At 43.1% G+C, this 23,291-nt stretch overlaps 1 protein-coding gene across 4 annotated transcripts in view; it reads right to left on the bottom strand.

The window, feature by feature from the left end:
* Window positions 1-21,551, bottom strand: part of LOC106602602 (phospholipid-transporting ATPase ABCA1) — a 40,250-nt gene extending 18,699 nt beyond the window's left edge. For all 4 annotated transcript variants that reach the window (XM_045716634.1, XM_045716635.1, XM_014195339.2 and 1 more), the window contains exons 1-11: window positions 21,326-21,551; window positions 19,104-19,209; window positions 17,670-17,763; window positions 14,559-14,700; window positions 14,195-14,313; window positions 9,834-9,955; window positions 7,963-8,154; window positions 6,289-6,378; window positions 2,059-2,305; window positions 1,574-1,713; window positions 1,050-1,166 (exon numbers count right to left, since the gene is read on the bottom strand). In XM_045716634.1, coding sequence (XP_045572590.1) covers window positions 1,050-1,166; window positions 1,574-1,713; window positions 2,059-2,305; window positions 6,289-6,378; window positions 7,963-8,154; window positions 9,834-9,955; window positions 14,195-14,313; window positions 14,559-14,700; window positions 17,670-17,763; window positions 19,104-19,169 — 1,329 coding nt within the window. In that variant the 5' untranslated portion in view covers window positions 19,170-19,209; window positions 21,326-21,551. The remainder of the gene's footprint in view (window positions 1-1,049; window positions 1,167-1,573; window positions 1,714-2,058; window positions 2,306-6,288; window positions 6,379-7,962; window positions 8,155-9,833; window positions 9,956-14,194; window positions 14,314-14,558; window positions 14,701-17,669; window positions 17,764-19,103; window positions 19,210-21,325) is intronic.
* Between the last annotated feature and the right edge of the window lie 1,740 nt (window positions 21,552-23,291).

Below are 23,291 nucleotides of genomic sequence, written 5' to 3'. Positions count from 1 at the left end.
AAAAATACCACAAAATGAATTGCTATGGAGAAAATGCCTCTGGGAGTTCATTTTTGTCATATATTTTTGACCACTGTGTGGCAGTATGGGACCGGTGAGATGCATCACTGGTAGGACCATGGCCTTTCTCACAGCATGAGGTGGAGCCATGTTAGGTGGCTCCCTCTGTAAGAAATGGATAGATCCTATCACCTACCGTTACCTTAAATGAACATGAATATATAATAATAATAATGTCATTTCATCGTGGTTTGTCCCTTTCCTTTCAACTGCATGTCAGATACTCAAAACGATAAACCTGCTGTGTGTACACTGAAAACAATGTCCCCTCTTTTCTAACCCCTTACGAAAAAATATTACAGTTTTGAAACTGCAGTAAAAGTGCAGTAACTGCAGTCGGCTGTGGTATTTTGGACACAGTAATTGCAGAATATACTGCACTGCAAAAATTACTGCAGTAAACATTTATTTTCATTTTGGATGCAGTATTTGCAGCATACTGCAGTTATACTGCACTCTGACTGTAATATTTTTTCCCGTTAGGGACACCATAGACCACGTTAGTTACGGTGATTGAAATCTTTAACAACATCTTGTCAATAAATTATAATAAACCACACAGCAAATGATGTATTGCTTGGACTGTCTGGGGGTTCTTTCACTTCAAATACTTTTCCCACCTTCCTAGCTCTGACTTTGCTGATAGCTACTTTATTGAGGGAAAATGTACTTACTATGACTGAGATATGTGGTTGTTCTACCTAGCTATCTTAAGATGACTGCACTAACTGTAAGTGGCTCTGGATAAGACCGTCTGCTAAATGACTCAAACGTCAATGTAAAAGATCTTCCCCAACAGCCTTCTTTAAGGCTAATAGGAACCATGATAACATTAGCAGCCTCAAACCCTAACGACACCAAACCTATGCGTGGAACCCTATCTTGTTTTCTGTTTTCTTCTACAGTGCCCGATACTGTTGATATAGCTACTGTACACTGTAGGTACAACTGTAAATACCATGAGATCAGATGACAGAGTAGAAACTCACCCGAACCAGGTCCATCTCCTCACTGCTCTCCATGAAGGTCCAGACTTTAGGCCTCATCTCCTCCCACATCCCACCCAGGTCCCTCAGGATACCAAGCTCCTGGAACGTCTTGTTCATCTGGGGAGGGGGGGGCGAGAGAGAGAGAGAGATTGGAGAGAAAGAGAGAGATAGGAGAGATAGATATGAGGGAGAGAGAGGAGAGAAAGCGAGAGTAGAGAAAGAGGGAGAGAGATCAGAGAGAGAGTTATAGGAGAGAGAGAGAGATTGGAGAGAAAGAGAGAGATAGGAGAGAAAGAGATAGATATGAGGGAGAGAGAGGAAAGCGAGAGTAGAGAGAGAGAGAGTTATAGGAGAGCGATAGAGAGAGAGTTATAGGAAGGAGATAGAGAGAGAGTTATAGGAGAGAGAGAGCGAGAGAGAACGGAAAGAGATGGTTAAAATGGCTGCCTGGCCTCGATGCCGAGTTAGCAGAGAAACATTAATATGTAGGTTCCTTTGGTGTTCCTTCCGTTAGAGTCTCTCACCTCGTGTATGATCCTCTGTGTGGCGGGAGTGTCGGGGGTGTACAGGATCTTTCCCATGAGGAGAGGCTTCAGGGCCCTCCAGATCATCCTGGAGATGGGGCTAGCTTCCAGACTCCTCATCATGCTGTTACAGTACGGAGCTGAGGGGCGGAGGACAGACGGACACAGGTTAGTATCACACCACCGTAGGCAGAGTATTCCGTGGCCGATACACTTTGAAGAGGGTTACTGTGGCTATCTCTGTTATAACACCAGGGAGGAATACACTGGTGTCCATACATCCTGTACCCCCCCCCCCCCCCCCCCCAAACTGTTATAAGTTTTACAAAAAATTACAAACTGAATTTGCATCTGATTGAAGTGCGTGGAGACTCCCTTTTTTTTTTTTTACTATAAAATTACTAACAAATTGATCCACGTTTGATATCAGTAAAAACGATTAATTCATGTAAAAGTTCAGATCAGGGAGTTGACCAAGAACTCACTTGAGGTGTTGTCGTAGGCGGACACGGGTTCGTCGTCGCTGCCGTTGCCGCCGTGGTTACCGAACAGGGCCTTGTAGTTGTTGTCCTCGTACCAGTTGAGGGACTTGATCTTCAGTCCGCCGCCCTCGGGGTGGCCACAGACGATACGGGACACGGCCTGGTACATGTGGCTGGGGGAGCCTGTGGCGTTGACCGTCAGGTAATGGATCTCCTTACGCATCTCCTTCCAACTCTTCATACTAGCCAGCTAGGGGAAGAGGAGTGGAACGTGTACGTGTAAGACACTATAGAATACATCCTATGAATCGTATTATTGAGGTTTTTTTTTATTTGATGTATTTGTCTGGTACCGATTTATTGGAATTTTTACTCTTGTGTTTGTGTATTGAGTTTTGTGTATGCGTAAATTTAAAGTATTTTCAGAGTACAGTAATGTGTCAAGTCAACACATGATTACACCATGTGCCGAAGACATGTTGAGACATGTTTACACCAACACTCAGACATGTTCTAGAACTGATGTACTGTGTGAGTTCAGAGAGTTAATGAAAGCTATCCAGGTAGGAGTCTTTGGCTGCTATGGGACCTGGGCAAAAGTAGTGCACTCTATAGGGAATAGGGTGCCATTTGGGAAACAAACCTTGTTAGACTTAAGGTGAAAAACACTTGTCCTAACTGCCTGCCTAACAGCCTGGGACAAATATATCAACTGTTCTTGTCACACTCACTCAAATTGCACGGGAGCCTGAAAACGTTGAAAACATGTGGCTTGTGTGGTCTATTGTGCAATCCCCCTCCCATATTTTCAATAAAGGATTTTTAAAAACATTTTAAATACTCAAATCCTTATTCTCCTCAAGTCCTCACTACTTGTGAGAATTCTGTGTCCGGTAATAAATTACAATAGCAATGGGTTCACTGTGCACTCTAGGTCAGAAATGCTGACAATCCACAAACATTTAAGACCCTAACAAAACCCTGAACAACTTCTATGAGAGTTTAACTTGTTGTTGTTGTTGTGTGGACCCATCACACCTTTTTGCTTATCTGAATTCCCAGGTTTTATGCACCAACCAAACTTCTGGGAGAGCGTGATGGTTCCCTTTTTATTGAGTCTATTTAGCTAATCTGGGTCTTTAGGTGTGAAAGTGACGTTACGAAAACCAGGCCGACCTGTGTGCTTGAGAGTGAGACAGGCCCTGTGCGTGTATCAGTGTTTGCACAATGGAGAGAAAGAAAAATGGCCGAGAGTAACCTAAGAAAGGAGCCACAATGGACTCACCGCACAAGTGGCTGGTTATCTTAGAAAAACACTTTGAAGGCGGTGGACGGAGCTAAAATTAACGCACCTATGCATAACAAGGTCTTTTGTCATTTGAGACGGAGAATAGAATAGGTAGGTCAGTAATTATATCCCAACTCAGCATCTTTCTGGAACTATAAATATACATTGGTTTTATTATCTAACCTTGTTGCATAATATCTTGTGACACGTGATGAAATGAAACAGACTTGATATTGTTGCTCAGTTCTAGTAGTTTTCTTCCACAAGGAGACGACTTGAGACCCTCCGACACGTAACATATCTTCATTGACACTGACCCTTTAAATAACAACCCTGGTTTTCCTAGAGCTGCCCTTTTTGACAAAGATGACAACACATTCTTAGCATTTAGAATGTTGCCAACGTTTAGAATGGTGTAATCATTTAGAATGTTGCCATCGTTTAGAATGGTGTAATCATTTAGAATGTTGCCATCGTTTAGAATGGTGTAATCATTTAGAATGTTGCCATCGTTTAGAATGGTGTAATCATTTAGAATGTTGCCATCGTTTAGAATGGTGTAATCATTTAGAATGTTGCCATCGTTTAGAATGGTGTAATCATTTAGAATGTTGCCATCGTTTAGAATGGTGTAATCATTTAGAATGTTGCCATCGTTTAGAATGGTGTAATCATTTAGAATGTTGCCATCGTTTAGAATGGTGTAATCATTTAGAATGTTGCCATCGTTTAGAATGGTGTAATCATTTAGAATGGTGTAATCATTTAGAATGTTGTCATCGTATAGAATGGTGTAATCATTTAGAATGTTGTCATCGTTTAGAATGGTGTAATCATTTAGAATGTTGCCATCATTTAGAATGGTGTAATCATTTAGAATGTTGCCATCATTTAGAATGGTGTAATCATTTAAAATCCCGGGATCATTTACAGTCAAGTTTCTCATAACAAAGACAAAGAAATTCCAGCAAACTCCGAGATCCGCCTTCCGCTCTCAGTGTTCTGTGGTTGCAGCTGATTTCGGGAGCCGCCTCAGCAAGTCACATGCTTCCTCGGCTCCAAAAACACACAAAGATAGAACAGGGCAGCCAGAGGGAGGACGAGAGGAAGAGATGGGAGGAAGGTTTTTTCTCCTCTCCACCTCAAGTAGAGCTCTCCGTATACAGTGAGAACGGTGACAGAGAAAGGCCTCTCTCTCTCGCTTTCTGTCTGTGCCTGTCTCTCTGCCTCACGCCCCGCGGGCCAGACATATAGCATGCAAACAGGCCGAGTCATTTGAGGAAGGCTGCGTCTGTTCCAACACCTCGTGCCTCCAGCCTGAAGAGAGGTTACTAGAGGTTATGTCTCCGAGCCAAGGCAGCTCAGTTAGCTACGAGGCTAACTAAGCTTCTTCCCTCTCACACCAGGGAACAAAAGCAGCTAACGGCAAAAAGCTGTGGTTGAGGTTAAATAAAGGTGGAAAAAGTGTATTTTTCAATTTTTGAGACATTCATACCGGTAGCTTCTCTTGCCTTGTAACATTGCTGCTTGTTTGACTTGTTGAGTAGGGAGGGGATCATTCCATCATTCGTTTAAGGGACTTATCTTTGTCCATGGATTTCCTCTGATGACACATACAGTATGCCAGATGGATATACAGGGACATACAGTTCTGCCAGAGAGTGTATGCTAAACACATCAGTGGGAACGACCTCTCTTTCCCACAGCTGACGGCTTCCTTATGTTCCGCCAACTCAGCAGTACTGTGGCTGGTGAGAGGGGGGGTGGTAGGGAGAGAGGGGGAAAGGGGGGAGGTGGAAGGAGGAGAGATTGAGAAGGGGGGGGGGGACAGGGAGCTGAGAGTCTCGTGACAAGGTGATCTATTGTAGTCTTTTCCCCTAGTACATCCTGCTAAGTCTCTTAGCCATGTACTGTCCCCAGCCATGTACTGTATTGGACATTCCTTTTATTTTTGTACTTTTATGTCTTTGTACTTTTTACCCCTTTTTCTCCCCAATTGGTAGTTAGTCTTGTCCCATCGCTGCAACTCCCGTACGGACTCTGGAGAGGCAAAGGTCGAGAGCCGTGCGTCCTCCGAAACACGACCCAGCCAAGCCGCACCAATAAGTCGGAGGAAACACGTACAACTGGCGACCGTGTCAGCGTGCACTGCGCCCGGCCCGCCACAAGGAGTCGCTAGAGTGCGATGGGACAAACAACTCCTGGCCGGCCAAACTCTCCCCTAACCCGGACGACGCTGGGCAAATTGTGCATCGCCTCATGGGTCTCCCAGGCGCGGCCCAGCTGCGACACAGCCCGTGATTGAACCCGGATCTGTAGTGACACCTCAAGCACTGCGATGTAGTGCCTTAGACCGCTGCGCCACTCGGGAGGCCCCATAGTGGACATTTCTATTGTAGCTAGCACAGATTTGGTTACTCCAGAACTGGGTCTGATATGTTGGGGGCAGTTAGCTATGTTGACAGTGCAGATGCCACGGAGGGATAGCGTTGCAGTTTGGCCACGTTCTGACCTGGACTGCTACCAACTGGACTGCTGACACTAAACAGTCGATTTGTTGTGAAAGACTAACCTTGTGTACAGAATTGCAGGGTTACAGCCATTTGAGGTGGCCATTTTGTGAGTGCCAGAGCACCAAGCCAGCTTGTTTATTATTGAGGGGACAGATGGGTTTTGTTTGCACATTGCGGTCCAGAGATGTGTAGTGGGAGGACCTGTTTCTATCAGACCACTACTACAGCTCATGGCTATCTTAGTGGTTGTTTTCGGCCTACATTCAAATGAGTTCACTGATAAGGCAGATGCAGATGCAGACCCAGAAATGTACGTCGAAACATACGTGTGTGTGTGTGTGTGTGTGTGTGTGTGTGTGTGTGTGTGTGTGTGTGTGTGTGTGTGTGTGTGTGTGTGTGTGTGTGTGTTTGTGCCTGACAGACAGCACCTACCTCTACAGCCAGCGCTCCCAAGCTCTCTAGCAGACCATCGGTTGCAGAGGATACCTTCTGGACGACCTCAGGGTCGGACTTCACGTCCTTCTGTTGTGGGTGAGGATGATGAGGGAGAAAGGGGAGAGAGGGGGAGGGGGGATAAAAGACATGAGAACAAACACTCTCCAGGGACACTTCAGAGAGGGGTTCCTGTTCAACCTCATCTGTTATTGACGGTCACAAGAGGGCCGCTGAAATGTGAGCTGCTGCACTCTCACAGCTGACCCCAGACCTGTACTTAGTGGCTAAGGTGCATCTGAAATGGAACCTTATTCCTTACATATTGCACTACATAGGGAAAAGAGTTCCATTTCAAACGCACCATAGCCAATGAGTACAGGTCTGGGGTCAGCTTTCCTTATAGATCCAATATTACTGCGTTCCATTGTCCATATTAGTGTACCACTTAGAGCGCCAGCCTAATGCAAGGCTTCATTTTCTGTGTAGTTGTATGATGTGGATATTGGATCAGGGCCTATATCAGTACTCAAGAGCAGTCGGTTACTTCATACTGTATTCAGAACAGGGGGTGTTTATTCAAACCCGAGTCTAATATCCCTGATCTATTTTGTTAGGGAGGGAAACCTATTGGTCTTTTTCAGAACAAATAGTATCACCATAACACGGTTTGAAATGACGGCTGATTCAGCAGTATGATATTTCAACAAATATTTACAACATTTTCTCCCGTGTTAGTTGACCATTGCGACAGCGTTTTCATTGGCAGACTGTTCTGTACACTTTTGGCGCCTTTCCAAAAGCTTGTCCCAACACCGGACTGAGAGTTCTGACTTAGCTAACGAAACTGTGTCAGCTAAAATGGATCACTCCTCTACTTGCATCCAAGTGTGATGGTTATCTGAGGTGTACAGTGATTCTATTCACGGAGTCCTATTATTGTTGAAATTAACACATTGTATTTTTCTTTGTGTGTGTGTGTGTGTGTGTGTGTGTGTGTGTGTGTGTGTGTGTGTGTGTGTGTGTGTGTGTGTGTGTGTGTGTGTGTGTGTGTGTGTAAAGTCTATATTCAGACATCTGCCACAACAGGGTTCACGGCCTCTCCAACTCCCATTACGAGAAAGAGACAAGGGACGCATTCATTGTCAAGCTAATGTTTTGTGACAGGAACAGGATTTCTTGTACAGAAATATGGATTGATCATTCCTGACCCTAAATGGTAATCATGTCAGGGAACATGATGTTCTCTTTATCAGAAGAAAGAAGGCTTGGTGTCAGCAGGCTAAATTATCCCGCCATAAAGTGTGTTTTGTGTGAAAGTGAGTGCAAAGGGAAAAGCCTATTCAGTTTGTCTGACTGACCAATAGTGTAATAATACATTCATTGAACAAATGAAGATTTGCTAGGCCTATGGAATTGTGTTATTAGGCGTTCACTGTTAAAGCCCCCACTGTTAAAGTGTTCCGTGTTAAAGCCCCCAGTGTTAAAGCCCCCAGTGTTAAAGTATTCACTGTTAAAGCCCCCAGTGTTAAAGTATTCCCTGTTAAAGCCCCCAGTGTTAAAGTATTCCCTGTTAAAGCCCCCAGTGTTAAAGTGTTCAGTGTTAAAGCCCCCAGTGTTAAAGTGTTCAGTGATAAGTTTTAAAAAAGTGTTAGTATTTTAAGTGTTTCTTACCCGTATGGGTTTTAGGAAGTCCAGGTTGGACAGGAAGTGGTCCTGGGCCTTGTTCAGCCAATCAGGGGAGGCCTTGCAGATGATGTCTTGAGTGAGCCGTGACACATTCTTGTCGGAGATGGTCACAAACTCCTCCAGAGAAGTGGTGTTACACATGTCTCTAAGATGGACGCCGAAACCTCCAATCAGGACCTGGTAGATAACATGAAATTATATTTCAGGGATCAAGTTCTCGCAGTCGAGAAACAAACAAAAAAAATGTGTTGCGGGGATGTCGGTGAGAATTGTGATTTCATGTTTTAACTGTAACAACTTTCAAAATGAATGCCTAGTCGGGAATGATTTTGCAAATATGTTTTGAATCATATATCATCACAGGAAAGCTGTTGTCATATCTCTGCTGGCAGTACTACTGCCTCTAGGGCAGCGTTTCTCAAAACTCAGTCCTGGTGACACGTTTCGTTTTTTTCCTTAGCACTACACAGCTGATTCAAATAATGAACTCATCATCAAGCTTTGATTATTTGAATCAGCTGTGTAGCACTTGGGCAAAAACCAAAACGTGCTCCAGAGGCATTACCAAATGTTCCTATGACTCAACACAAACAAAGATGTTTGGGGAATGTTATTTGTAACCTATCAGAACCACTCTGGAAACCCAATTTTTTAAATTCTATTCCAGGAAGGTATTTGCTTGCGGAATGACCCATAAAAAAAAATCTAATTTCATAATTCTACAATTCCACATGGTGATAGCTATCTCACAACATGGTCAACAACTAAACATATGAAAAACGTGCACTGTGCAGCTTTTCAGTCATGCATGGGAGAGACTTGTTTTTTCCACTTAGGGAGGCATAGCTCGAAGGTCCCACCGCTCTGAGGAGTATACAGTGCACATGTGTCCAGACTGGCTGACTGAGGGAGGGAGGCAGAGGAAGGGAGGGAGGCAGAGGGAAGCTGCTGCGGTGAATAACAATGTGTCCTGTATTACCACATCCAAGCTGGGATGAACTAGATGATAGCCTGGCTGAGACAGCTTCAGGACATTCTTTCTGTGTAACTGTAGGGTAGAGTGGAAGAGTAATGCGTAGACTCCCTTAATGACCTTGACCCTCAGCATCACAGGTTACTTTTGAACCAGGGACAAACTGTTAGGTAACTGCACTACTAGGTACCTATGGATATTAAAGGCTACACAGTTTTTTTGTGTGGATAATACTGCCAAATCCTTTACCATACCAAATATCCCTTACGCAAATTGATTTCCTTGATGAATTTTTTTTGTTCATATCAGAAGAAGAAATGTATCTCAACAGAAAGTCGGACTAAAATCCCCTGAACATTTCTACAATGTACTGTAGGACCTTCCCGGACTATCTGTGGAAAAAGGCCAGAGAGAGAGGGGGCTGATGGGTTATAAAACATCCCCAGGGGTGGGTGGTGGGGGGGGGGGGATACGGTTAATAGATCCACCGCGGGTGAGTGAGCCCCTCTCTGCACATGCTCACTGTGAGGCAGACAGAAGATGGAGGAGAGACGGAGGGCGGAGCTAAATCATGTGACTACTGCCCTCCAACTACAGACAGCAAAGAATTCTGCTGAAACTGAGCTGAATTATTTTCCCTGAGAAAGAGGATGATATGAGCCACAGACTTGGTTCTCTCCGCAACACCAACCCCTTATGATTTCATTACAGGGCGTTGCAAGTGTAGCCGTCTCACGGTGTATATATATATATAGTTACAGCGTGTCAGATACCAGCAAACCAAGGTCATGGCATGTATGACTGCCTTTAAAAAAGTACTCGATGTGGTGACAAACAGAAGGAGAAGCCTTCTCTTTTCTCTTCACACAGTGAATACGTTTACCTTCTCTAGGTTGAGGTCAGCTTCTACAATCTGCTGGACGGCATGATGGGATAGGGAGGCGTTGCGATGCAGGAACGACGACAAGGTCTCCTTATCGCGGAGAAAGTCCTTCAGCTTGAAACCTGGAATGGGATGATGGAATGCACATTCAACAGACTGACTAGGAACACCGTGCTACATAATTAGAAACAGATCTATTTAAAAAGACAGAAATGTGTTTTTATGGATACAATTGTGATTTAGCATCGAAACTCATAGTCTTGAATAAATAAATGATAGTCTGGGGAAACTCCAAATACACAGTGTTCTTTGGGTGAAAACTGTTAAGTCCTCAATAATATGGTATAGTAGAAATATTATACTAATATACTGGCATGGACAGAATGGAGTGATACAGTGAGGGGAGAGATATCATGGACCCAGTTTACCCTGCTCTGAGGGCTATTGTGCTCACTGGGTCAGAACATTCCAGAGAAGTCATCTCCGCTTAAAAACCAGTTGAAGTCAGCTCAGCACTCTGCTGCTTCGCACTCCAGCCGGGGTTACTCTAGGGCGTTCCACTTTGGCCCAAATACTGGGCTCGAGTTCTGGGCTCCTCACTTTTCACTCTGTCCCGTCCCTCCCTGCCCAGCTTGAATTGGAAATCTCCTTACCTAAACATTAGCGTCTCTGTGTTTGTGCTGCATTAGTTAGCACAGTGACAAGTAGCTGCCGGATACATGGTAAAGTAGGAACATTACCCCTTGGAGGGAGGGGGGGGGTTACTAGAAGGTAGTTTCACCCATAACTAGGGCCAAGGAGTTTTTCCTGGTCAGAACCCTAACCCTATTCCTAACCCTATACTCTTTGAAGAAAAACTTATACCTACAACTTTGTCTGTCCCTGTAGGAGAACCCTTTTGGGTTCCAGGTAAAACTCGACTGGTAACACGATCTAGACAGGAAACACTTAGCTGCCCCAGAGGCTCCTGGGAGCAGGTCAGGGGGGACGTGGTGTGTGTTGAAGAGACGTCCCCACAGCATAGAGACGACCCCAGAGCAAATAACCAAGGAGTGGTCATGAGCTCTAATCAAGAGACTGGAGATGTGCCTTAACAACAGTACTGAGTGAGTGTACTGCCATGAAAGACCAGAGGGATAGCCCCTAAAGGTACTGTCTGTCTGCACTTGGCCCCTAACTACTGAGTGAGAGTACCGCCATACAAGAAAGAGGGATAGCCCTGCACTTGGCTTAGGTGGTGACTATGCTGTGTCTCCGACCTACCAAAACAACAACAAGTAGGCTACGACAATACGAGGCACACTGGCATCCAGGCTTGTCACTACTTGCCCTGGCTTCTGGTGAGTAATACTTGATAGACCTGAGGAGACTGATGATTCACCTGTTCCCAAACCTCACTGACTCAACAAACAAAATGGCTGCCTTTGCCAAGAATGACAAAAGACAGTTGGCTACAGATAATTTCAGGTTGATAGAACACGTGGAACAAACGTACTGCACTATATCGGGAATAGGATGCCATTTGGGACACAGAAGATGACTGTCCTGACTGACTGAGTCTAATAACCTGAGAGAAGGAAGCTGCCAACAGAACCAAAACGGGAAATGAGAGTCTGACTGATCTGGAACTTGACCGACCAACACTAGGCAAGCCAGACCTCTTTGAGAAGGAGAATTGTGCGTGCGTGCGTGCATCCGGCCCACCTAGGAAACCTGTCAGTCAGTCTGGCTGACACGTCAACCCATTACATTAAAGCTAGTCTTTGTTACAAACCCGAAAAGAGAAGTGCAAGCAGCAGCATATCGATGTCGAGCATATAAAACATACAGCGAGAGAAGAGAAAAGTCTGTGGATTTCGTGAGATTAGAGAGAAGTGGATATGTTTCATGAATAAGATTAAAGTGCTTCGGTCGTGACACGAGGCACTAATTCTAACAGCGACATGAACTTTCTCCCCTTTGACATAACGGCACTTCACTGTAAGGCTTTATATAGGGGAAGGATTTTATAGAGGGTCAATGCAGAGCTGTGATCTGCTCCTAGACTCCTTTTAAACACCGACGTAACCAATTTTAACACTGGTGGCTTTTCAAGTCTTGATATTAAAACACTGGTCTTTTTAACACCGACACCTTTCTCCACGTTTGGCCAGACTGTTCACGTGACTCGTTTTAATTTGCCTGCAACATAATTATGCTGGAAGGAGCTGTTACGCAATAGTGTTGACACGGTCTTCGGACCGGAATATCTCTGGTAATATCTTAACTGTGCTCGAGTCCTCTGGAAGGAAGGTGGGAAGTTATACTGCGGGAGTAGATAGACGATAAATGCATGTTGGAGTGGAAATGTGAAATACTTTTTCACACCTTTTCTCTACCCAGACCAAAGTGGGGTCGGTGAGCTCTGTTTAGAAGCGATTCATCTTTTCGCGGTAGGCCTGTGTTAGTCTCTGAACTACTCTTTGGTTCGATATAGAATCGTGACAGTACGGTTAACACAGACACAGTTCATTTATGCTCCTTTATGTAATAACGAATGACATGTGTTGTCTTTGAAGTGCGTCAGCTTGATGGTTTAACAGCGGCGTGAGCGTTAACCTTGATGACGTGCCATGAGGCTCATCCGGCAGTTGATATTACATAATAAGCCAATTCAACCCAAAAAGTCAATTCATTGTCAATGTCAGTTGTACGTTGAAATATGACATTGGTATAATGTTAATTCAACGTGTTCTGCCCGGTGGGTAGGTAATATGTATGGCAGATATGTAGGGGCGTGGGGACTGGGACACCTCAAGACTCATGCAAGGGAAAGATACTATCATCAACCTGATATCCTCGAAGACCTTTCCCCCTCTTCCTGGGCCAAGGTCATGACATCCCCATGTACCTTCCACTCTGAAAATGGCCGCTCAGCAAGAGCCAAAAGCAGACATACAGTATCCATTAAATCTGTGGAGCAGTGTGCAGGAGTTTATTTTCAAATGGTATTCAGTTTTATCATGCTGTTAATACGATTAGTTATTCACCATCTAAAATGAGATGGACAGTAACGTGAGGGGAGACTAGAGCACATAATGATCCTCAAACAGGATGTAGACACATTCCAAGCCCAGGGTTGGTCCAGTTCAGACACAGACACAGAGACAGCAGTCAAAACATTAAAGGGCCACTTAGTTTAAATCTGTATCCTGTTGTGATGGGTGGGTCCAGGGAGGTCTTCCTGCCATTTAAAGAGATAGAACAGGACAGGACATGGGCGCTGTACCCCCCCCGTTGGCCTAGCAGCAACCTCCCCACCCCAGGACTGGCATGGACTGATTACACCAGTGGTATGCCAACCATAGAAATCTAATTACTAGAAGGGACAAAGCCTGGTCCCATATTTGTTTGTGCCATCAAGCCAACTCCCAGCAGATCTGGGACCAGGCTAACAAAGCCCCTCAGACCACCACGTTTTTTGACTGGATCACTCATGGGTACACTGAATCATAGGACATTGACTGGAATGAGAACACCCATTCTAGTAATTATATTTCTATGCTGCCAACCTGCACCCATTGCCCTCCATTATGAGCCAAAAAGCCCCATTTTGATTAGGAGCTGTATGGTCCCCAGTAATCTGCTTTTCTTCACATTAGGAATTTGGGTTTTCATGGAGGCCATTAAAATCTAAGCATGCCATTTGCTCTGAACTCTCTGCGCCGTATGGCCCCAGGAAAACGAGGACTGAAACCATCAAACAAGTCTCAAGTTCAGTACTATGTGCTTCAAGTGTACAACGTGTGTCCTACGTCTATAGCTATAAGGCATGCACAGATAGGTGATCATACCTACCAACTGAAAAACCAGGCTAACCAAACTCAGATCAGTATGCGTGCAATACGTCTATGGCTCAGGGCCTATGTGTGCAGGTGGGTACAGGCTTAGGATCAGATTCAGTAACATCAATGTACAAGCAGAAACATACATAAAATGTGATGTCATGCAGCACTTTAAACAATACGTACAAATATATAAATCAGCGTAAATATATGGACGGTGCATCAATAAAAAAGTTTATCCATGTACATCCCACTGGGCACAGATGTCATTTCAACATCTAGTTTTCATTTACATTTGGTTAAGTTGTCAACTAGCGAGAATTCAATGTGAAATCAACAAAAGAAAAAAGACGAAATTCCCGTATGTTGACGACTTTTTGCAAATCCATTCAGTTTTCCACATTGATTCAATGTCATCGCATTGCATTTACTTTGTGGAAATGACATGGAAACAAAGTTGATTCAACCCGTTTTTGGCCCAGTGGGATGCATCTTTAAGTCTGTAGCTCAGGGTCTATGTAATGTGATCTGTCCTACCTGCCGTGTTGCTCTGTAGTTTCCTCAGAGCCCGCACCAGAACTTTGTAGCCCTCGAAGCTCTTGTCATTCTGGCTGTAGAGGAGGATCTTCTTGGCATCGATGAACAGACGGGAGATTCTGTGTTTCATAGAGAGACGATTAGACGATGTGAGGAACAACGGTGGTAAAACACACATGCTGATCCTCTGGGGTTGAGGGTCTGAAAGGAGGAACAATGCTCCTTGTGGCATGGTCCATTATTTACGTGTTTTAATGTCTTAGCTTACATTGTTTACTTGGTTGTTTGTCATAGACATGACTAATGAAATCATTCTATCAAATCAGCCAATGTTAAAGGGTCAGTTTGCCCGGGATGAACTCACATAGAATCGTTGAAGTTTCCCACCAGACCTGGGGTCTCTCCTGGTGTGGGGTGGCGGAAGCAAGGGTTGTTGGCGTTACAGATGATCCCTTGTACCCAGGGCAAGGTGCCCGCCGAGGGCATGGCCTTGTTAGGAAAATGGCCTGGAGGGGGGGGGGAGAGAAAAGTTCAATGATCGACACCACTCTATGTCACAATATCTCCCTATGTAACTGCCCAGATGGCCACTGAAGTCAAATGATTAGGTTGGGTAATTGTGGTACTTTTGTCAGTCACCCACCATTTCACAATGGCAGAGCATGGAGGACTGAGTGAAACTCCATTTCAGCTTGGCTCAATTCAGAAGATCGAAAGGACAGCCAGGCGGACATCTTGTTTAGCATGAGAACTGTGTTATCTAACAGAGAGACCAAGCCTGCATCCCAAATGGGCCCCCTTTACCGCATTGGTGCTCTGGTCAAAAGCAGTGCACTATGTAGGGAATAGGGGGCCATCTGGGACGGAGACCAATAGAGATCGTCATTGTCCGCAACCTCAAACTCCGTACCATAGACGACAGTCAGACCCCCTGTGGGGTCTGACTCATGTGACCTTTGGATCAGCATTCACTTTCAGTGACGAGTCAGAAGAGGTTGTCAGTAAACTGTTATCTGCTACTGTACAGTAGTTAGCTGTGAAGCCCGGCAGATTGTGAAGCAATCAACTAGACTGGGGCTATACAGTGTGACCCAGTCCTGAGGTCAATGCTGTTGAGTTGAGTGGGTGAAATCAAGTATTACTATCTACGGCCGAGTTGACTAGTGACAAGAATGACCGTCAACAAAATGGTGACGTGCACATTCTGCAAAACAAGATATCATAGAATTATTCACACTTTACTTTTTGTCAATGTTTGTGTGTGTGTGTGTGTGTGTGTGTGTGTGTGTGTGTGTGTGTGTGTGTGTGTGTGTGTGTGTGTGTGTGTGTGTGTATCTGACAAGCCTGCTGGATTTTTTTAAAGCAGTGCCATTTTAGTGACACTTGAATTGTCCTTTCACCTTCCACAGTTAAGGTATCATACACAGAGTTTAATAGTCTAGCCTACTGGCCTGCTATCCAACCTACACTGAGTGTACAAAACATTTTGAACACCTGCTTTTTCCATGACATAGACTGCCCAGGTGAATCCAGGTGAAAGCTATGATCTCTTATTGATGTCACTTGTTGAATCCATTTAAAATCAGTGTAGATGAAGGGAAGGAGACAGGTTAAAGAATGATTTTTAAGCCTTGAGACAATTGAGACATGGATTGTGTATGTGTGCCATTCAGAGGGTGAATGGGCAAGACAAAAGATTTAAGTGTCTTCGAACGGGATATGGTAGGCACCAGGCGTACTGGTTTGAGTGTGTCAAGAACTGCAACGCTGCTGGGATTTTCACGTTCAACAAGAATGTGTATCAAGAATGATCCACCACCAAAAGGACATCCAGCCAACTTGACACAACTCTGGGAAGCATTGGAGTCAACTTGGGCCAGCATCCCTGTGGAACGCTTTCGACACCTTGCAGAGTCCATGCCCAATGAATTTAAAGGGGGTGCAACTCAATATTAGGCAGGTGTTCCTAATGTTTTGTACACTCAGTGTATATCTGTATTACGTATGAGGGCAAAGGTATAGCCTTCTGACCTGGTGAAATACAGTATGTACATCCCAAATAGCACCCTATTCCCTATGGACCCTGGTCAAAAGTACTGCACTATAAAGGGAATAGGATGCCAATGGAGATGCAACCAAGATCTTTACTGGAGACCTGTATCGACAAGATAGAGATAAGGAGGGCAATAGAAAGTATAGTAGCTATACATCCTTCTACTGACATCCATACTGTATTGATGTAAACAAAAATACTACACAGTCCAGTGTTGTTGGAGTCTTACTGGTATACATTTGAATTCAGGAAGTTAATTTAATGGAGATTAATTTATTATTGCTTTCAGGTGAATTTTGCAATAATTCAATTTCATTTCACTCTCTGATTTTAAAGAAATAAACAATTCCACTTTAGCTTCTCACTTTGTCAAAACACCTTTAAAATGTCATCAACAGGTTTGTCAGAATTGACGTTTTCTAAGAATTATTATCATGTTCTCATTAACATTCTTTGACAACGTTATTCAATGTGAGTTTGCCAAGATCCAATAGGAAAATGTTGTACACCGGTCATTCCAGGAAAAAGGCTTTTCTTGACTGATTTCATTTAATAAATGATCAATGGATCTTTCACAAAGTGGAATGCAAAGGAAATAGAATTACACTTAACTGAAGTACCTCAACGTTGAGAATATATTACCTGTGTAAGTAACAAACTGTTCCCAGAGCTGTTATTGTGTACTACCGTAGTTTAAAAGGCCAGCGGGTCAATATATCAAATATTGACCAACTGAGTGGGATGTTTTTAAGAAAACAGTATAGAGGGAGGACATTGGCTTGGGATGAGTAATGGCAGGTAAGGCCTTTAAACGAACTCTTCTCTGCATTGACTCAGTCCACAATTTTTGTTCCCTTATCCATTGTTCTAGATTCTAGAAGAACTAAATCCATTGAGACACATTTCTTGTTGGAATCTCCTGCCTTCCACTGTTCTGTTGTGACTATCTGTCTTTGATCCAGACAGTAATGTCCTTTAAAAATGATGAGCTCTCTCTTTCCCTGAGGTATCTTTTGTCTGTATTGCTTTTCTTTCAAACGAGTCTTGGACTCAATAAACAATAGTGGCTGATGATATAGAGGACAACTGTCTGGAATCCTGTTGTCCTCCATCTCGTGATCTCTGACTCATCTGACTACAAAGAACGGGAAATGGGAACAAATGATTACGGGAAACAGTATTCGGACCAAATGTCATGAGGCCTCTAGTACATCCCTGCTTACCCAGTCGAGACACTAACATTATTCTTGAAGTGCCTCATTATAACTGTGCGAATAGACAAGGCTAGATTTGAGTTGATTTGAGCTCAATTCAAATTCTAAAAGCTTTATTGTCCTTCAAATTTACATAAGACAGAAAAACGTCTTTCACAGGCTAGTACACTGTGAATTCAGGCACTCTGTGTATGTGTGGGCTACTTACACTCATGTTGCTCGTAGGGCGGGTAATGCATCCTCACAGATATGAGGATGAAGAAGATGAAGAGCGGCCATATTATCTCGATAACTAGCTGGAGCTGAAAGGGAAGTTCAGACGGTCGATGAGAGACTGATAAACTCAGTCAGGACAAACAGCATTCAAACAGTGAAACCAATGCCATAGTAAGGATGTCTGGTCTCCCTACAGAACAACCCATTTGTAGACTTCAATCATACAATCACGTGGAGTTTATTCGGGGCAAAACGACAGATAAGGAGGAATCTTTGAACCCAAAATTGTTTGCAAAGTAGGGTGGCCATGGATGTAAAAACAATTTGACGCAAAAGAAATACTGAATGTTTCAGTGTCTTAGAGCAGTGGTTGCCAACCAGGGGTACTAGGAGAGGTACATGAGAAGACTTATGAGACCATAGGCCTACTGGTAAAATTCTCACGAGGGGGTACTTCAGGGGTACTCCGGGCAGAGCAAAATGTACTTGGTGGTACAATACCTGAAAAGGGTTGGGAACAACTGTCCTAGAGTAGACAACCCACCTCTAAGCTTTCTTTGTGTACTTTAGTCTACAATCCAGGTTACCAATTTCTTGGCTATGTTGGATGGGTCATTTTGATTCGAAATGAGACATTTCATCAATTACAAAAATATTATTTGAAAATCTAGAACCCACTTTAGAATGGACTGGTCCAGCTTTACAATGGAAGTGGGTCATTCCACAAAACCTTATTGGGGTGTCAGGGAGCCATTATGGGGTTTATCAGCTGTTGTTGGCAAATATATTATAATCTTTATCCTAGCTAGGACTGGGAGTGGGAAGGGAGAGGTGTTGGTTGGGTGGACATATGTTCACAACAGCTGCTGTCCTCCCAGCCCCAGACTCACAGAGCATCGGGATGGGGGATGGGAGATGGAAGGATGATTGGTCAAACGGAGGCCGGGGATATGTTCTATAAATGTATCTGGTTGTTAGATTCTTCTGAGAGATTTCGAGGTTTAACAGTTGGATGACATGATAAGACAAGGCGACGGTGTTGTTTAAAATGTTCCAGAATCCAAACCCTTTGTGTGGGAAACGTGCACATGAGAGAGCACTTAAGACTCCTCCGCGCTACGAGTCACCATCCCTACCTTGACTCTCTGCCACGTTGACGTCCTCTACGGTCTGAACATCATCAATGAGTCAATGGATCAAGTTCATTCAAATGTTATTCTTTTACAATCTCACTCTTTTTACCAATACATAGACAATGCTATTCTTTCTGTGTGAATTGGCCGCACAAACGACAATAGTAACACATTGTATAGCTACTAAACCTCGTAGCCAATAAACCTTATTTTTTTCCACTTTTCCCATGCTCCCCTTATCTCACAGAATCTACATGGGGTTGGTGGACTTTTATTTTGTAGTAGCTACTTACTGTCTGTCTCCGTCTGTAGGTGAAGTTCTTCCACAGCAGTAAGCCCAGTTGAGTAGAGACGGCCATCTCGCCTCAGGGACCTATCCTACAGCCGTCCAGCTCCCAACTGCAGAGCACAGTGACAACACAGTGAGACTCAGGGACCTTTCTTACAGCCGTCCAGCTCCCAACCCCAGAGCACAGTGACAACACAGTGAGACTCAGGGACCTTTCCTACAGCCGTCCAGCTCCCAACCCCAGAGCACAGTGACAACACAGTGAGACACAGGGACCTTTCCTACAACTCTTGAGCTCCGCATCTGCAGACACACAGCACAGTGAGACCAGAGAAGAAGGCTGTTTGAGTCCACTGGACAACACGCCACTCATAGGTCAAAGTCTAACCAAATATAACCATCAGATCTCCAATGGATACTGGACTGTATTAACCAATCAGAGCAGTTTCCAGGATTGGGAGATTCCGTGTCTGTTCCAAAAAAAAAACACACTGGGACTTTTGGATCTACAAACAGTCACTGGATACTTGGCAAGTGAAGGTGTGCCACCCACACAATTGCAAAAAAAATATATAGACTTTAATATCTAAAGTACCAGATGTCCTCATGACATTTCAATTCAATCCAGCTATTGCAACGCAGAAATTAGCAATCACTCAAATAGCAAAAGGTAAATGCTGTTCCTATCTATTTATACAAACAGCTGTATTGTTAAATACTTCCAGATGCAACAGAGTTTTTATGACACAGATGGGTCCCGTGTGGCTCAGTTGGTAGAGCATGGCACATGGAACGTCAGCGTTGTGGGTTCGATTCCCACGGGGGGACCAGAATGCAACAACAAAGAAAGTATGAAAATGTATTCGCACTCTACTGTAAATCGCTCTGGATAAGAGCATCTTCTAAAATGTAAAGCACTTGCCATTCAATCAGCTATGGTGATACCAACACGCTCTCAAACAATTGTAATGCTTTTTCTCAAGCCAAAACTGTATGAGACGAATGAAGGACCAACAGACTACGCAGGTAACATTTCATCAGTGATGTAGCCTATTCATTACGAAACACGTTCAAATGATAAATTGGGCAAAATCTGAATGATAGTCTACCTCAGGTCTCAGCGTAATAAAACACTTTTTCAAATGAAAATATCGTATATTGGTTACATTTAAGGTTTTTACGTTGTTTTTCCATCAGCTTCATCACATGACATAACGAACCACTACAGTACAAACTGTAAACAGCCTCCCTCCAAATGAATCAATGCGGTTGGCTGAATTGCTGCGGGCTCCTCTAGTGTTTTAATGTGGTTATTGCCTTTTTCACTCGTTCCAGAGCCATATCATGCTCATCTTTTTTTCCCCCAATAGAAGCTTAGCCTGTTATTTTTTCAACTACGGTCTCAAAACATTCAGAATACGAACATCTTACAAAGACCACGAACAAAATTAATCAACGCTTTGATTAAACAGGCTATGAAAAAAAAGGGAAAAAAAGAAAAAAAAGAATGAATAACAATATGACAACCACTATGGTCAACGATGGACCGACAATAAAACATAATTGTTAATCCTTTTTGGCAAACATCTGCTACCTTTAACATCAAGCCTGCATCAATGAATCAGAAACAAACATTTATTAAAACAATACAAACATAATTTCACAAACTAAGACGTTGCATTCTTTCATTGTAATGGAATGTCAACCATATCAGTGCAATATAACTATCGAAATAATTTCTGAACTTCATGCTGGATGTTTCATTGTTTCAAGAGGAAGGGGGTTACTCTCGGTCATTCAGCGTAGCGCAGACTCTTCCATACAATAAACAGCAGCAGATGATGTAGCCCAAACACTGTATTCATCAAGCACAATACAATATGCGATAAAGGACATAACATACACTACCCACACTTTGTCATCTTACCCATCCGACCAAAACCTCATAAATGCATCTAAGTTATTCAATACATTTGATGGAGGATAAACACTAGAAATCATGTGTTGATTGTTGTGAACGACGTCGCGTAATATACAGGCGCAGAGGCAAAGATGCGCTTTTGTTTTGAAAAGATTTACAAACTGAATCAAACAGGCGTAACCATGTACATCCGTTCTGTAAATATCAAATAAAACAGTTCCTTTGGGATGTTGCAGGACACAATGCATATCACCCACTGAGCAACTTAACAAAGAAACAAAAACGAACAAATAAAAACAACCGACCTTTTTCCCTAACGCTGCGAAATTCCAATTCTTCAATGTTCATCAATTGTAATTCCTTGAATTGGAAAAGGTAAAATGTACGGGTTTTTTATTCGCTTTTTCACGACCGTTATTGTCTTCGCTGCTCTGTTTCTCTGGTTCTGCCTTTTTTCTCCTCCAAGCTTTTATAGTGGCAGCCAATGCAGCCGCTTTCAGAAGAGGAAAGGTAACTCGCGGTCAAAAGGATACGAGGCTGTTTGTGTTGCTGTCGACTTAAACGGGGCACACGTGTAGAGCCAAACTGCTCTTAAGAGGGCTACGGTGCCCTATACATATATATTTAGGTATTGAATCCGTCCGTGCAATGTATACAATCAATTTATGATTGTGTAATTCTCATATCTGTATAATAGCCACATTTTGGGTTGAAAACAAGTGCTCAGTCTTGTCAGTGGCCAGTGGGGACATAATCGAGTCCAATAAATACCATTATTCTATGACAGACTCTAAATGTAGGTTCAATCTGAAGGCATATCAGTTCACACACTTTATAAAAATAGAATTCTGTTTTATCCTTTTGAAATAGAATTCTATAAGTGTTTGAACTTCAGATTGAACCTACATTTAGAGTCTGTCATAGCATATTGGTATTTATTGGCCCAAAGACCATTCCACCTCAGTGACTTTGACTAAACAATAACTAGATACACAAGTTTGACGACCAGGTTCACTGGTTAACTAACTACAGAATACTGTCCAACGATGCTGCATTTGTGATGACTAGGGCCAGTATCAATTTATCATCAACTAGACCACAGGAGAAAATACACTCTGAGGCTGGGCACAAGTTGAATGTTGAAGATGTATCCCAGATTGTTGAGTAGAGTAATCGTAACTGGTTTGTGTCTTTGTCTTTAGAGGATGGGTGCAAAGGACATGGTAGCATCGCTCTGCCAAGGGATCGACCATCTGGTGTTCAATCTTTAAATAGCTTGTCTAGTCTCTTAGGTTTAGTCTTACTGTAATACAGTCTTACATACATATACTCTTGTATTCACATTCAATATACAATATGGACCATAGAGTTCATGAACCCTAAAGGTCTTAATTTGTTGACTTTAGAGGGCAACACAAAGGCTGTTCCTTACAGTAAGTAGCCTATCTTTGTAGCTTTACTGTACCTTTACTGTAAGATGGTGAACCTTTACTGTAAGATGGTGAAGCTTTACTGTAAGATACTGTAAGATGGTGAATCTTTACTGTAAGATGGTGAATCTATATTGTAACTTTACTGTAAGATGGTGAATCTTTACTGTAAGATGGTGAATCTATACTGTAACTTTACTGTAAGATGGGGAATCTTTACCGTAAGATGGTGAATCTATACTGTAACTTTACTGTAAGATGGTGAATCTTTACTGTAAGATGGTGAATTTTTACTGTAAGTTGGTGAATCTTTACTGTAAGATGGTGAATCTTTACTGTATCTTTACTGTAAGATGGTGAATCATTACTGTATCTTTGTATATCTAAATATATTTTTAAGTGTAGAATACTGTTTCTATACTCATTTACTGCACAGGAGGTTGGTGGCACCTTCATTGAGGAGGACGGGCTCATGGTAATGGCTGGAGTGGAATGGTATCAAACACATCAAACACATGCCATTCCATTCACTCCGTTCCGGCCATTATTATAGGCCTCCCTCCCCTCAGTAGCCCTCCACTGATCTACTGTATCTTGAAGACAGTTTACAAAAGTATTTATTTTTTCTAATAGTGGTAGTAGGACACTTCCACACAGTAGGGGGTTTCAATTAGACAGCAGTTATGAGAGATTAGACACACAATCCATGAAGAAATATGATTAATTTAGGTCAAACAATAAGGATGAAGGAGCATCCTGATTATGAGAGACAACTGTATTGAAAACGGCTCAATATTTACCCTCACAAAGCTAAATTGACTTGATGAGGTTCAAGCTGATG

The sequence above is a fragment of the Salmo salar genome, chromosome ssa04, assembly GCF_905237065.1.
Source record: "Salmo salar chromosome ssa04, Ssal_v3.1, whole genome shotgun sequence".
NCBI lineage: Eukaryota > Metazoa > Chordata > Actinopteri > Salmoniformes > Salmonidae > Salmo > Salmo salar.
Note: the sequence above shows the minus strand (reverse complement) of the source record. Positions and strands in the feature narration are given on the sequence as shown.